This window comes from Pocillopora damicornis, chromosome 1 (assembly GCF_964200805.1).
Source record: "Pocillopora damicornis chromosome 1, jaPocDami1.2, whole genome shotgun sequence".
Classification (NCBI taxonomy): domain Eukaryota; kingdom Metazoa; phylum Cnidaria; class Anthozoa; order Scleractinia; family Pocilloporidae; genus Pocillopora; species Pocillopora damicornis.
The window spans coordinates 38,449,362-38,465,726 of NC_142670.1; the positions used below are offsets into that span (position 1 = coordinate 38,449,362).

At 39.5% G+C, this 16,365-nt stretch overlaps 2 protein-coding genes and 1 pseudogene across 2 annotated transcripts in view; 1 reads left to right on the plus strand and 2 right to left on the minus strand.

The window, feature by feature from the left end:
* Positions 1-3,017, minus strand: part of LOC149053726 (uncharacterized) — a 59,377-nt gene extending 56,360 nt beyond the window's left edge. The window contains exons 1-2 of the mRNA XM_089210984.1: positions 2,407-3,017; positions 2,145-2,192 (exon numbers count right to left, since the gene is read on the minus strand). The gene's annotated coding sequence lies outside the window, so the exon portion shown is untranslated. The remainder of the gene's footprint in view (positions 1-2,144; positions 2,193-2,406) is intronic.
* LOC149053729 (uncharacterized) overlaps positions 1-16,365 on the minus strand; it is a 43,229-nt gene that overhangs the window by 11,440 nt on the left and 15,424 nt on the right. The window contains exon 6 of the mRNA XM_089211623.1: positions 9,873-11,651. Coding sequence (XP_089067749.1) covers positions 9,873-11,651 — 1,779 coding nt within the window. The remainder of the gene's footprint in view (positions 1-9,872; positions 11,652-16,365) is intronic.
* LOC149053730 (uncharacterized) lies at positions 11,864-16,255 on the plus strand (annotated as a pseudogene).

Consider the following 16,365-nt stretch of genomic DNA (forward strand, 5'->3'; position numbering starts at 1 on the left):
TTCAACAGGTGGAAAATACTGTATGCCTGCAAACAGTCAGAGAGCACGAGGTTAAAGGCCAAAACATTCCTGATTATTTCCAAAATCATTTATCTTGAGTTTTATTGATGTTAAACAGACTTAAGGAAATAGCACTGTTTAAAGTAAAGTTTCCTCTGAATATTAGAGGTGTAAGCTACATTTTTTTTTCCAGACATGTGCTAATCAGCTAGTTTGTAGCAGTGTCTTCTCACGCCTATCGTTATTTGGAACTAAAAAAATGCAAATACGAACACTTTAAATTAAGAAACGTACCTCTACCACAGCTTTTACAAAAGTTTGCATCTTCATCTACTACCGAGCCACACGCGGAGCAGAACTTCGTGAGCTCGAATCAAAGTGCTCTGTGAGCAAACTCGTGAATTGACAGATGACTTACATGAGTTTTTGAATTATGTTTAATGTTATCTGGTTTAGGGAAATTTGTGGTCGATTGTCATATTTAGAGTACGAGCAGTAGTTCAGTGTTCGCTGATGTAGCAAAGAAACAAAGTAACGTTGGGATAAGAAGGCATTACAACTGAAATGATCATGCTATTACATTTGACAAGGGTGGAGATGTCATGTGTTTTAAACATATATCATTTTTGTTTCTGGTTCAAAAGAAAAGGTTGGAAGTAAATGTGGGTGAAAAGTGAAATTTACTGTCTATCATTGTAAATATTGGAAAATCAAGGTAATACTGTCTAAATGAAAACATTAATGATTCCCTCTTTATTAAATGAGACAAACGGGAACGAGTTTTGAGTGATATAAGTAAGCCTAGACTGCCACCGTCATTTTGGATTTCCGCCTGGGTAGATTTTGGTCACGTGCTAGGCAACGTATAATCGAGAACAAGATAGAATTTCATTTCAGGCCTATTTATCAATTGTGTGGTGTATAACTTTCGCATTTTAGTACGTAATATTTATTTTGAATCTTCAAATTGTCTTGAAGCTTAAAAGAAAATTGTTCTTTAAAAATTCACTGAAAATCGCTAGCCAAAATTATTTGTTTAGGTGTTATTTGATCGTGTTAACCTGTAATTTCGTCAGTCGCCGGCACCTTTGTTGCTTCACACAGAAAAAACACACGATACGAAATGTAATGATCGATTATGTACCCAATCTCACGCTATAACAGAAAAAGCTTTTGAACACCTGTAAACTCTGAGCGCTTCGGAGTAGATGATAATTTTAATGAATCTTCGGATTGTTTTCAAGTTCAAGGATTGTAAATTACAATTTTACGAAAAACGAAGGTTGTTCTCTTATTTCTTAGTGAACCCTCGCACGCCTGCCAGTCGGTGGCGCTGCTTGTTGAAACTAAAAAGAATAAATATAAACTCTTTTAAGATTATCATTGGCTTCTTTTTCACCCCACCACTATTCTTAGCAACAAAGGTCGCCATTTCGTTTGTTTACTATTACATGACGTACCATTTCAGATGCAAATAACAACCGCTGACCGACCGCTGACCAACTCGTTTCTTTGTTTTGCCGTGAGTAAATTTTGTTTTGCCGTGAGTTAATTTTGTTTTGCCGTGACAGTTGTGGGCCACCGAGGTCTTGAAAATTCAGGGCGTGAAATTGCGCCTAATACAGGTGCCAATGCGACAAAATTTCTCACTTTGACGACCAAATCCTGAAAACTAGTCGCCAAATTGGTGACTAGAATGTTTCATCATAACCTTACCGAGAGATATTGTGAGTAAAAATATTTGCAATGATAAATCCGCAGCAAACTTCCTCGTTAAGATTGTTTCCAAAACGCAGCACATGCATCTTGATTGATAACCAGACGCCATCCTGGATTTAGGTGAGCTTGAACGTTTTATATCATCCACCCTAGTGTCCACTTTGTAGAACGTTAAAGATCTTTTCCCTAACTTAATTTTGGAGGATCTATCTCGAACGCTAACAGCGTAAGAAAAGGTTTTGTTCGTCTTCGCAAATGGTGACCAACTTTTTTCGAATTGGCTACCACTTTGAAGAATTTAGGGGCCAAGTGGCTATCAGAAAAAAAAATTAATTTCACGCCCTGCAATTTCCTCGCTGGCCAATTTTAGGGGCACGACTCGGACTCATCGTACAAATTGGAAACAACTTCGCCTCTTAACTCACCTCTTCCACTAACAACCCTGGCTGCTGCGACAATGCTACCGGCTTGGGCTTAAATTGTAAGATTCAATAACACGTTGTTAGATTAAATAACAAATTGTGCTGGAGAATTATAATAAAGTGACAGAGTTGGATTTAAATGTTGATTTCTGATCAATACAGCATATTATGGTCAATCGATGGACATTATTTTAGCAGACTATCCGATACTTTCCCGCAAAAAATGCGGGAAAATATGAATTGCAGAGGACCAAATAATTGTTACCTTTCCTTCTTTCAAACTCATCTTCGTCAATTCGTCGCTTCTCGAAATCCTGAACTTTCTTCACTAGATCTTGCCTCTCAGTTTCCGATAAAATTCCTTTCAAGAAATCAAGACGACCAAACTCAAAAAGTCCTCGACGTTCAAGTTTTTCGAAGAAAATTCGAGCAGTTTGAGTGTTTCTTTCATTTTCCTCCAACGTTTCCCTCGCGGTGCAGACAGAAATAAGCTGCTGCAGTTGATTGCTTTCGTCGAGAGCACGGCTGATCTGTTTAAGCAATTCTTTGTATTCTTTCCTTTTGTCCTCGAACTTTCTCACTTTCTGAAACAACGACCATTCTCCGACCCCTTATAGGAGTTCTGTCAATAGCTCAACCTGATCAATGGCCAAATTATCTTGTTCTTCTAGCTCTCGAAAGAGCGAAAGTGCATCGGGAATGTCTTCAGGTCTAGACGCCACACGCCCTCTACACATAAAGAGTAAATGTCCATGTTGGTTCAGTTGATCGAGTCGTTGGCTTATCTCAAAAAGAAGGTGATTATATTCTACGTAAGACATTTCAACTGTCGTTGCTATGCATCTAAAATACTCGCATTTCGATGGAACGCAGTTCGGTTTTTGGCAGTTCGTGTAAATTCACAATATGGCGGAAGAATTTCATATCACGCACAGTGGTTATGTACCCACAATCGGATTACGTCACAGTCATCACTTTGGTCCACAGATGAATCTTGGATCGGACTTGGGACTGTGAAGTGCTTACTCCGTTCATGAAGTCCCCTTTCGAGCCCTAAAAAATTACTTAGCATACAATCACAGGTGTGAGATACATCGTGCTTTTGATCAAAAAACAATTTCATAATTCATTCATAAATGAATAAATAAATGGTTTTAATTCGAAGAATTGCTGAGAAATTCTTAACGAAGGAAATAGTCAACTTGATTGAAAACTCTTTATCGGAACATGGCTTTGATTTGCATTAGACGATTGAATCAAAGCTCTATGTAAAGGTGAATATTAATCAACCAATGAAATCACTGAGGTGTTTTAGATTTTGTAAACGGTGTCCCATGCATACATCATTTGGAGTACTAAGTTAAAAGGGAACAGTATATGATGCGATAACTTAAAGTTTATGTCAATATCAGGTCCATCGAAAAAGAGTCTGTAGGACACCTAAGAAATGGTTTCGGAAATGAGAAGCTAGAAAAGTGAAGGTTAAGGATGTGGAGTAAAAGACGACATCCACAAACTATATGCTTAAAAGGGCAGATTTGGACTTTTTCCCTCGCATTAGTTCGCTGAGGTTAAAAGCCCCATTGGACGAGAATGTGCATTGAATTCACTGTATATGTGACCTATCTTTCCGCAAATTCAATTACTATTCAATTACCAGATTACAAGAGGCACTGAACACTTAGTCAAAATTAGGTTTGTTGCTAAGACTCGGAATTTTCTTGAAAGGGAGGAAAGCGTTTCTTAATCCCTTGCACCCTAATATCAGCCTTCATATTCTCCACACTGTTCTCTTTACATTTGCTAAGTGATGACAAGGAGAATTTCTCCAAAAATTAAGAGCTTCTTCAGTTAATGATCAATTTTCTTTATTTTCCTCAGGGGTGATATTGTAAGGAGAAATTAGATGCTTGTCACTCTTTGGGGTCTTTCTTTGAAAGAAAAAAAAAACCGGATCATCAACGAATCCCTACTCCTATCGCAGAATCTGGCTGACTCGCTTCATTTAGGTTTTCACACATTTGTTTTATTTATTGTGGTTGGTTTTAGTGTGGAATTAGTCAAACGTTCCCCCCGGAACCACAGTTGTTGTTGGTATAACTCACCCCACTGAGTAAGACTTCTACCTCTGCAGTCACGCTGGAATTCAGGTAAGGCTTTGTCACTCTCTAATTCTCAGGGCTGAGTAACATAAAACTTCTCCCCAGATTTTTGTTAAACATAAAGCAAACAGTTGGTGAGAATACTTATACATTGTATCAGTTGGTCCTGATGTGAACTTGATGGAACACTAGATTCTCTTGGCAAATTTACAATGAAGTTTGAATCAGCTGGTAGGGAGAATCAACAACCACATCTTGGGAATTTACTACGTACCTAGATGCCTCGCGGAAATCGAGGATTTACCGGTGTCTGGGAAGACCGAATGATTTCAAAAAGGGATTAGAAGACGAATCAAAAATTCCGATCATACTTCGAGAGTTTTCTGACCTCTCTTCCCTTTAGCGGGGGGATTTCTAAGCTCCGTAGCACGCCCGACCCATGTCATTTGTATTTTATGGCCTTTCTTTTCAAAAGGAAAAGTCTAGATAAAACAGTTGGTTACACAGCTGCCGGACTCTCACTTTCCGTAGCATGAAGGGACCTGGAGTATCACCACTCCCCCTGGTTGGGATGCTATCTTAGTTTGCCCTCATTAATATTTTTCTTTATTCTCATCACTTGTCTACTTGATATTATAGTGATATGATAAGGAGAAATTCTGTCTTGGTCACTCGCGGGAGTTAAAGGTTTAAATAAACTCATTTAATTTGACCTTATCTTCGGTCAGTGTGGCGGACGAGGTAAAGAGGTGCTATGTAAACATGCCACCCATCTCGTATTCCTCAGTCATATTTTTATTTTTGAACTGCGCATTGTCAGCAAGATAAAACTAATTACAGGAATGACATCCTAAGTTCGCGACCTACAGATAAATTTTTAAACCTTACCTTTTTCGATCATTGCAATCAAAGGGATTTTATGGTCGAAAGAAGATTACATTTTTCATGAATAATCCCAACTCCTCTAGACTTTTCCAAAAGTTAAATACTTTTATACAAATTTATTGGTCTGACCGTAAAAGGCGCTTATTTCCCTCTTAAAAGCTTGAATATTGAAAGTAATCACGTTCTACGATTAATTATCTCGAAGGTCATTTTGATGAAAAGGCTGTACAAAGAAAAGCGCAACAATTTCATGGGAATTTATATTTGTGTTCCTTGAACGTCTAAATAAATATTGTTTTAACCTTGACTTGCGACACAGAAATTTTTAATATTTTCCCTGAGATTTTAAAAGATTTCTTGTCATTATCATGATTACAATATTGTTTCAAACCTTATCAGTAGTCTTAGAGTATATTTACACCTGTAGATAATTAAACTTGAATACTTACATGCTTGAATGTTTAGATCATTTACTGAAGTAGTAATGTCACTTAAAGTATTACTGGTACTTCAGTAAATTGACTGCCTCAGCTGTCAGTAAGGCCGTGAGCCAAGCGTTTCTGACTTCTGTAGACGAGAATCTCAACATTCTAATACTCCCATCGACGTGGAAAATCTTATTGCTTTTAGAGTTCTGAACAGTCAAAGACGTAACACTGGACATCATTACGATCTCGGAGAACACCAACACTTCTTGCGTTTTCTCATAACAGTATAGCTTATCTTCCAACAGTACAAAGCGTCTCTTATACCAACGTAGTCTTCCAACCGGCGCGAGGGTTTTTTAGGCGATTAATGCCAAATTCATTGTTTTACCGAAACGTGACTTGAGTTATAAACTGAAGTTAGTATCAAACGACGATTGGTAAAAAAAGGTTAGAATTTTTTAGGGCCTTAGCGTAAGAGAAAACCCAGGTAAAATAAGACCTACCTCCTCTTCTTTCTCGAATCCTTTGTGGTTCGCTTCTAGTTGTTGATGATCTCTTTTCAGTCTGTTTTCAGGAGCATCTTTGCATTTCCTCCTCGCGTTGCTCTTCGCTAGATATTCGCCTTTTTACCAATGCCTATTTTTTTGTTCTCTTTCGCTTTCCTCTCGCCGTATTCTGCCTATTTTAGCGTCCTTAATTTCTAACTTTCTTGTGTGTTTTCTTCGACTCGATTTACATCTTTTACTTCTTGCCCTCTTTGGTCGCTCTGCCTCTTTCTTTCCAGCCTATTTTCACACAAAACCTTCTCTCGACGAACTTGAATTATAACAGTTTCCTCAGGTTGAAAAGTTTTAGTTTTGCCGGTATTGTTGCCTTTCGAGTTAATTAGAAATTACAAAATGCTGAGAATTACCGTTCAACTACAACCTCAACAATTTGGTTTCCCGCTCAAAACGCGGGTTGCAAATTATTTGCATACACGGCTTGACATTTACCAGCCCACGTGAAACCCTCGTGTAATGCCTAACCGTGTGCCCACGGTACGCAGCACTAAAGGTCGGCACTCGTGTGTGCGCACTTCAGTGTCATCTGCCGGTGTTTTCTGGCGCACACTAATAGGGTATCCAAGTTACGTACGCAATTGCGCCTGCACATTACCTTCTCCCTCGCCCTTCCATTACGTAATAGCTAAGATAGTGCCTGCATTTCAGTTGGCCGCGCATGCTAAAAGTAGCACCTTGTAAGGACGCCCGTACGGTCGTAAGTCCAAATTTTTTTGGGCTTGATGGGTTACTAATATTTTTAATAATTATGGGACTGCGCTGCGCGCGCTGCGAGCTCTGCTATAATAGCCAAAAAATTATTTGCGTTTCGGGTTAATTGCAGGTGACGGCATTGAATCACGAAACTTAAACTGAACTCAAGTCAACGAGAGAGGTCTTTCTCGTTTTAATGCCGGGAATGATAGTGCTCACAGACTAGAAATATTTCTGAGAAGCATGGGGGAGTATGGTTTATGGGAATGTTGTGATAAATTAACAGTGCTTTTGCACTTTTTTTCAACTTGAAGTAATTCCTTGGCTTATCCATCCTATTCTGCGCACAAATTTCTAAAATTGGCGACCACCCGCGATTATGTAACAAGGTTCCCTATTATCGATAAACTATCTGATGGAATAGGGTAACTAAGTATTATCAACTGAGTTGATAATGTAAATTGGCCACCGTTATGAGTTTAAAAGCTGACGTTTCGAGCGTTAGCCCTTCGTCAGAGCGAATGACGAAGGGCTAACGCTCGAAACGTCAGCTTATAAACTATTTACAGTGGCCAATTTACGTTATCAACTCAGTTGATAGAACTTGATTACCCTGTTATATTCTCCCACCAACGCTGCTCCACAGTTTACTTTAGAGACGTACCCCCCTTTATTCATTAAAAGAATAGCCGCCTTCTCCTGAACGAGGTCATCGCTTTATCTTGTTTTGAAAATAATTCTTTCGTTCTGCTGTAAAACTACAAAAAGACGGTTTTGTGACAAATCAAAGGTTGCAAAGATTAAACAATTGTCTTCATATGAGAGGACCATTTGATTATTCTGAAAAACTTCCTTGCATATTTTGGAATCAAGACATATTTTGGGATCAAGAATAAGTTCCCCACGAGATGAGGGCGAATGGCGGGGGGGGGGGGAGGGGGAGAGGGAAGGGGGGTTGGGGTGGGGGAAGGGCTGGAATGAGAAGTAAAATAGCAGTCACATTTTTCACCTCTTGCATTTATCGAACTAGGCCATTTACTAGGTTATTTACTAAAAAAATCAATTTAAATGTTGTTATGTTTTTAATCTACTACATTTTTAAAGTTGCAAATTCATTACAAATAAAACAGTGTCTCATAACTGAAAGTCTCCCAGCCGTATAACAAGACAACACTAAAAAAACACACTAATAAGCATCTACCCAAGGAGAACATTCAGCCATGTGGTGTGATCATCCAAATGACAGTTGTCACTTTTCAAGGACCAGAATTGAACTTACAATTTTTCACTTGATTTTCATAATAACTTCTGTTCATATCTTTGAAATAAAGCCATTGTCACTGACAAGATTTTGGACTGCTTCCATCTGGATGATCAAAGCATATGGTCATCTGTCACTCCTGGGATCCAGCAATGTATTACGATAAAAATATATAGAGTATAGTCCCAATGATATAATAGCCTCAGTCACTAATGTAAGGGCCTGTTAGTCTAAAACTTGCTAGAAGTTCCACTTTGGAATATAATAAAAGAATGCTTCATCATCTAAATATCTTTTAGAAATACTGATACTTAAGGCTAAAATTTAGAAATGAATAACGAGTATATAACTGAATTATATGGGAAACAAACACACTATTCTACATTGAGTATGGTGATAACAAGTAACTGTGTACAGCAGTTCTCATCTTAAAAGACGCATCTTACTAATAATGATAAAACACTTATGATAAAAAGTTCCAGGGTACCAAGTTAAAGCAGTTTTTGAAAGAGCTCTTGTTTCCTCGATGGGACATCTTTAACCCTCTAACTCCCATGAGTAACCAAGACAGAATTTCTCCTTAGAATATTAATACAATATCAAACACACAAGTTATGAGAATAAAGAAAAATATCAACAAGGGAAATATTGGTTGATCCAATACCAAATTCTCTAAATTAACATCAAAAGAGTTGTATGGCAGACAGTAAGGAGAATCACTGATGAGATCTTGGAAGTGAAAGGGTTAACGCTCTACATTTGAGTTAATATATGATTGAATGAAATAAACTACAACTCGATGACAGAAGCTTGAAGGGTGAAAATTTGAACTTAACCCTTTAACCCCATTAGAGTGACTAGCATCTAATTTCTCCTTACAATATCACCCCTGAATCACATATTAAAGTCATGAGAATAACGGAAATGATCAACAACTACAGAAGCTCTGGATCAATAAGCTAATTCTCACTGTCAGCACCTCAGGAAATGTTTAGAGAACAGTGTGGAGAATATACATACTGATATTAAGGTGTAAATGGTTAGATTTGTGATGACATCGTGTGCAGGTGATCTATTTTATACAATCAAAGAGGGAATCGCTTAGGGAAGAGGCATCCCATAAATTGTCGCCAAAAGGTGTCAGAGGTGCCTGGCTACATTTGTTCCTTCTCTCGCAGTATTATGAATTAATTATTATTCAGTCAATCAATGTTGTAAAATTTTATCAATCGCTTTTTTTCGCGACTATGGACCAGAACGACGTTTCCGTCCATAAACACCCCGATATTCATTATATTCATGGTTATATTTTATCAATCAACTCTTCTGACTTCGCGTTATTATTTGTTCTCCGAAAAAAAATAAGTTTCTTGCCGTATAATGAGAATAAGTCGTTAACCAGTGTTGTGCTCAATATTGCCAGTCGAGATCATATAAGTCGAATTAAAAGCAAAATAAAGGGAAACAAAAAACACCAATAGTTCGCCAAATAATCTTGACTGAGCGCTTGTTCAGTGACGAACATATTTTCCGTCAAGAAAGCTTTGTATCTTTGTCTCACCAACGAAAGTCCTCCGCAAAGAATGTTGTAAAACTGGTAATATAGGTAAGGTTTTAAATTTCTGTAACTACTCAGCTTTTTAGTGACTGTCGTCAATATTATATAAATAAAAATGAGAGTTACCTCAAAAATCATCGTTCGTGAGCATGCATCCCTAATCACTCGTGCGGTTTAAAGCGGTGTTCGTTAAGGGCCTTTAATAAGAGACTGAGAAATAAAAGCTAATGTCCTCCTTTGCTAAGTAGGAAGTTTACTGCCTCAGTTTTACCAGATTGTTTTGCGTAAATTAACGGTGTGCGACCTATCCCATCTTTTGAATTGACATCCAAACCAAGGGAAAGCATTTTGGTGATGATGGCGACATTACCGCCCTGTGCAACGGTGTGCAGTAAAGTTCCTCCTGACTGGTTTCTAAGAGAAGGATCGGCTCCTTTGTCTAAAAGATAATTTACAGCTTCAATCTTGCCAGACTCTGCAGCCAACATCAATGGTGTAACTCCGTGATTATCTTTTAGATCGATCTCTAGACCACGTGACATTAGTATGTCGATGATTGCGACATTACCACCCCTTGAAGCGAAGTGCATTAGATTTCTTCCTGACTGGTCTCTAATAGAAGGATCGGCTCCCTTGTCTAAAAGATAATTTACAGCTTCAATCTTGCCAAAAGCTGCAGCCAACATCAATGGTGTAACTCCGTGATTATCTTTTAGATCGATCTCTAGACCACGTGACATTAGTATGTCGATGATTGCGACGTTACCACCGATTGAAGCGAAGTGCAATAGATTTCCTCCTGACTGGTTTCTAATAGAAGGATCGGCTCCCTTGTCTAAAAGGTAATTTACAGCTTCAATCTTGTCATAAGCTGCAGCCAACATCAATGGTGTAGCTTCGCTATAATTTTTTAGATCGATCTCTACACCACGTGACATTAGTTTCTCGATGATGGCGACATTACCACCCTGTGCAACGGCGTGCAGTAAAGTTCCTCCTGACTGGTTTCTAATAGAAGGATCGGCTCCCTTGTCTAAAAGATAATTTACAGCTTCAATCTTGTCATAAGCTGTAGCCAACATCAATGGTGTAGCTTTGCTATAATTTTTTAGATCGATCTCTAGACCACGTGACATTAGTTTCTCGATGATGGTGACTTTACCACCCTGTGCAGCAGCGTGCAGTAAAGTTCCTCCTGACTGGTCTTTAATAGAAGGATCGGCTCCCTTGTCTAAAAGATAATTTACAGCTTTAATCTTGCCAGACAATGCAGCCAACCTCAATGGTGTAACTCCGTGATTATCTTTTAGATCGATCTCTAGACCACGTGACATTAGTATGTCGATGATTGCGACATTACCACCCCTTGAAGCGAAGTGCATTAGATTTCTTCCTGACTGGTCTCTAATAGAAGGATCGGCTCCCTCGTCTAAAAGATAATTTACAGCTTCAATCTTGCCATAAGCTGCAGCCAACATCAATGGTGTAATTCCTCCATCTGTTTTTGGATCGACATCTAAGCCACGGGACATTAGCGTCTTAATGGTGGCGACATTACCAGTCACTGAAGCGAAGTGCAGTGAAGATATATTCATCTGACCTTTAATATAGGGATTGGCTCCCTTGTCTAAAAGGTAATTTACAGCTTCAGTTTTGCCAGACGCTAAAGCCAGCATCAAAGGTGTTTTGCCAGTTTTATCTTTTTGATCGACATCTAGACCACGTGATATTAGTGTCTCGATGATTGCAACATTACCACCCTGGGAAGCGGCGTGCAGTGAATTCCTGCCAAGGTAGCCTACAATAAAGGGATCAGCTCCCTTGTCTAAGAGGTAATTTACGGCATCTCTTTTGCCAGTCGAAGCAGCTAAAATCAAAGCCGTATTACCATCGTTATTTTTTGTGTTGATATCCAGGCCACGTGACAACATATCCTCGATGATGGCAAAGTTGCCGGTCAACACAGCTGATGACAGTGAGTTGCAACCGTCACCTGCTGCCGTCTGAGTCTCATGTTTATCTAAAAAAAAAATTTATGAAAAAACCGCACAGCAAAATAGTCATACCTTTTAGTATTTTGTAATGATAAGAACGTTTATGCATACAAAAATAGACAGTCGGAGATTGCAATGGTTTTTGATGAAACACAATAATTTTTAGAGTATTGAAAAGAACTAGAGGTTCTATAATGACGCTAGAATATAGTTTTGCTAGGGCTACCTCGAAAGCCTAATGGTTCTGCGTTTAAGAATATTCCGCCATTCAGCCGATCCACCGTTTCTCTGTTCCGTTATTCTGTTAAATAACTCAAGGTATCGTATTTCGCAGCTTACTCGCTTCGCAAATTTAGCGGCCCTTTTCGACATCACAATAATAATAATAATAATAATAAATAATAATATGTGACCGAGTGATGAACGGACGTGCCACGACTTGCTCCGCTATTTTTAAATACCATTTTATTCCTTTTATCTTTTTTAACCCTCGATACGTATCCATTTGAAAATTTATTAGACAATTGCAACGCGTCGGTACAAATTTGGATGGAAACATAAACAAGCAAACGAAACCAAAAACCGTAAAACCAACATCGATGATAATAAGCTCGTTGTAAAGACCAAAGGCCAAAGTGAAATGGACAGAGCGTATGAATAGTGATCTTCTAGAATGCAAGAGAAAAGCGAAGGATCTGATATCGTCGGTAGACCCTCCGCGAAACGCTACCGGGAGGAAGAGAGGTTATATCGTAGTAATGGCGGACCTATGGGAAGATAAGGGTTACGGATACTTGGGGCTAAAAGCCAGAATTTACAGGATCAAGCCTTGAGATTGGAGAAAAGGGAACAAGAGCAGAACTATACACGAAATACTAGCACTTAAGTCGAGAGTGGGAACAGGTTAGAAATTGAGTCGGATGATATAGAAGAGAAGGCGCCCGAGGAAACTAATATTCAAACTGATTTGCGAAACATTCAAAATAATAGCCCACAACAGCAGTTTGAAAATGCTAATTCCGTTAACTCGCATTTGCATAAGCCAGTAACAACCGAGAGTGGTCGAGTACCTTCAAACCAGACATAATTTGATGCTACTCTGGTTTGCAGATTTAATGAATGTAAAGAAATGTTGTTGTTCCCACGGGACTGCCTAGTACACCAGTCACAGATCAAAACAAAATCAAACCAGACATAATTTGATGCTACTCTGGTTTGCAGATTTAATGAATGTAACCGAAGAAGTTACAATTCATAGACCCAACGTTTCGACACTCCTGTCTATTGCCTTCATCAGAGGTGATCTAAACGCTGCAACAAGAGGTCCTTTTATATGATCACTAATTAGCGGCCTTTTTTCTGACGAGGTGTAAATAGGCGTCAGGAAGCAAACCGCCATCGTCACGATTTAAAGGAGCCAAAACCAAATCTGCCCGATAATGAGGTGTTTCCTTCCGAAGTAAAGAACAAAACATGGGGTAATATTAGCCTATTAGCCAATGATTTTTATGACGAAATCGTCCACTACAGGAGAAATATATTCAATGTACTATCTGGCCGTGCAGGGAAGAGTTTCGTTGAAGAATTAACTTTATCGATTAAGCAGTTCAATGCAGATTCTGATTTGAACTCACTTGCCTTGAAAGCATTCATGGTGCTTCCAACTTTGATCCTGCAGAAACCGTCCGCTACTTCTAAAAGCAAGGAACACAGCGCAGCAATAGAGCATCGATTAGCTCTCTAAAAACAAGAGGACCTTGATTTGTTGCTTAAAGAAGTGAGGTTTATGCAGGGGAAATTTATGAACTCTAAGAAATCTAGGACGGTCGAGGACGTATCCAAAGTTTTTTCAAAACTGGTTTTGCAAGGAAAATTGTCAGCTGCAATGAAACTCCTAGAAAACGAGAGCTTGTCTGGCCTGCTCAACCTATCACCAGACGTCCTGTGAGGGCTACATGACAAGCACCCAGAGGCGGCTGATATTGCAGAGGAGAGTTTGTTGCACGGTCCAGTTGATTACATTCCACCAAACGAGTATGATCTCGTAGATGAAGAAATGATTTACAACTCAGCAAGCAAACCAAAGGCTCAGCAGGGCCATCGGGAATGGACTCGGAGCTTTAAAGGGGAATCCTGTGCTCCAAGAACTTTAAGACTGAGAGTAAAATCCTAAGAGAAGAGATAGCTGTGTTCACGAAAAATCTGCTTAAGAAATCGTACCATCTATCTTTACTCGAAGCTTTTACATCTTTAAGGCTCATCCCGCTCGACAAGAACCCTGGAATCAGACCAATCGGTGTTGGAGTGGTCCTGAGGCGAGTAGTGGGAAAAACGGTCAGCGGTTTCTTAAAGGAGGAAGTAAAAGAAGCAGTAGGTCCCCTACAAGTTTGTGCTGGTCATAATGCAGGAGCGGAGGCTGCGATGCATGCAACGAGCCAAGTGTTTGAAGAAGAAGGAACAAATGGGATTCTGTTGATCGATGCGAGTAACGCCTTTAACCAAATGAACAGGTCAGTGGCTTTGCACAATATCCAGATCACGTTCAAAGAAATGGCGCTCTATGTAGTAATTAACAAATAGATTCCAAGTTGCCATGCGTCTGTTCAGTAATAGATCACAGATGACGTCAAAATGTGGTAAGAACAAAAAAGTGGCACACGAGGCGCAGCTGGGTGTGTCACTGATATTCTTACCACATTTTGACGTCCTCTGTGATCTATTACTGAACAGACGCACGGCAACTTGGAATCTATTTGTTTTATATAATAAATAATTAAAAAAGTTTCAATGATGACGTCATCTATACGTCTGTCCTCCATTAGAGAATAAGTGAGAACCAATCAGAATGCGTGCATAACTGAGCTTTTTATATGAACACCTATAGAAGCAGATCTAGACTGTTTGTCTGCGGTGGAGGTGAAATACTTTCACAAGAAGGCACTACGCAGGGAGATCCCCTAGCGATGCCATGGTACTCCGTCAATACGTCTATAATGATTCAGAATCTGAGGGTGCACTGCTCGATGGTTAAACAGGTGTGGCTTGCAGACGACTCTGCTGGAGGAGGGAGAATCGCGCAGTTGTACGACTGGTACGAGGAATTGAGTAAAGAGGGAGAAAAGTTTGGATATCTCGTAAAATCAGGTCAAAGAGCTGGCTGATTGTTAAGTCTGAGGCACTTGCAGATGAAGCAAAGAGGGTGTTTGGAGATGAAGTCAATATAACAACTGAAGGTCAGCGCCATTTAGGAGCAGTCATTGCGTCGCAAGAATACAAAGATCAGTATTGTGAGGAGAAAATTCGTATATGGAAAGAGGTAATCGAACGGCTCTCCGAAATTGCAAAGAGTCAGCTTCACACAGCGTACATTACCGTCACAAAAGGGTACAAGTCAAAGTTCACCTACTTCATGCGCACTATAGATTCGTTTGAGGATTACGTCGATCCAATCCAGGAGGCGATTGACGACCTACTTCTTCTAACTTTGTTCGGTCAATTAGAGCCTCTCCCTATCGAACTGCGTCTACTTGTCACCTTAACAACGGCTCAAGGGGGTCTGGGCATGTCAGATTTGTGAGCTGAGGCGCCACAACAGTTTGCTGCCTCGAAGTCAATAACTACTGCGCACGTAGATTCTATCACATCGCAGAGTACATTTATGGCGCCGGGCGAAAGCTCTAGGGAGGAGCTTAAGAGACATCATCAGTCACTTAAGGGGGCGCGTGACAAAGAGAAAATGGAAAGCATTGACTCAACTCTTTCCCTAGATCTGCTGCGACTAGTTAATCAATCGAGAGACAAGGGCGCAAGTTCTTGGTTAAATACGAAGCCTCTCGCAGATCAGGCCTTAGCCCTTAATAAGCAGGAGTTCAGGGACTCGCTACGCTTACGGTATAGTTTGCCTCTAGTCGATCTAGCAAGTCTATGAATGTGTGGGGATAAATTAACTATAAGCCATGTAAAAAGGGGGCTTTGTAGCGTAGAGCAATGATGGTGTTCGTGATTTATTCATGGCGTTCATCAATAAGGTCTGCAACAATGTGGAAATTGAACCACGCCTTCTATCCCTCGACAACGAACGGCTACATTTGAGAAGTGCCGTCACAAGCTCTGAAGCAAGAATAGACATCAAGGCGGGAGGTTTCTGGTCAAGAGGAGTTATGGCATTTTTTGATGTAAGAGTTACGCACGTTAACTCCAAGTGTTACCAGAACAAGACAACATCTGAAGTATTCAAGGAGCAAGAGGACGAGAAGAAACGCAAGTACCAGCAGCAGGTGCTAGATGTAGAGATGGGGTCATTCACACCTTTAGTGTTTGGAACCAATGGAAGAATGGGAAATGAGTGCCAGCGTTTCCTGAAGCATCTTGCAGATAAGATAGCTCTGAAGGACACCGAGCCGTATAACACCTTTATCGCATGGCTCAGGACACAAATTTCTTTCGAACTTCTAAGATCGGTCTATTCACATGCATGAGAGGTTCACGAACGCATTTTCACAGCAAGATAGAACACTCCTTATCTAAAGTTTTTTTTAGGGCAATTTTCAAGCTACATACTTTTGTATTGTACGTGATTTTGAATTTTTATGAAATTTCGTATATTACTTTTATCAGTGATATCTTGTAAATAATCTTGAATTGTGAATAAAGTTATTATTATTTTCACATAATAATAATAATAATAATAATAATAACAATAATGATAATAATGATAATAATAATAAACAGGGTAATTTG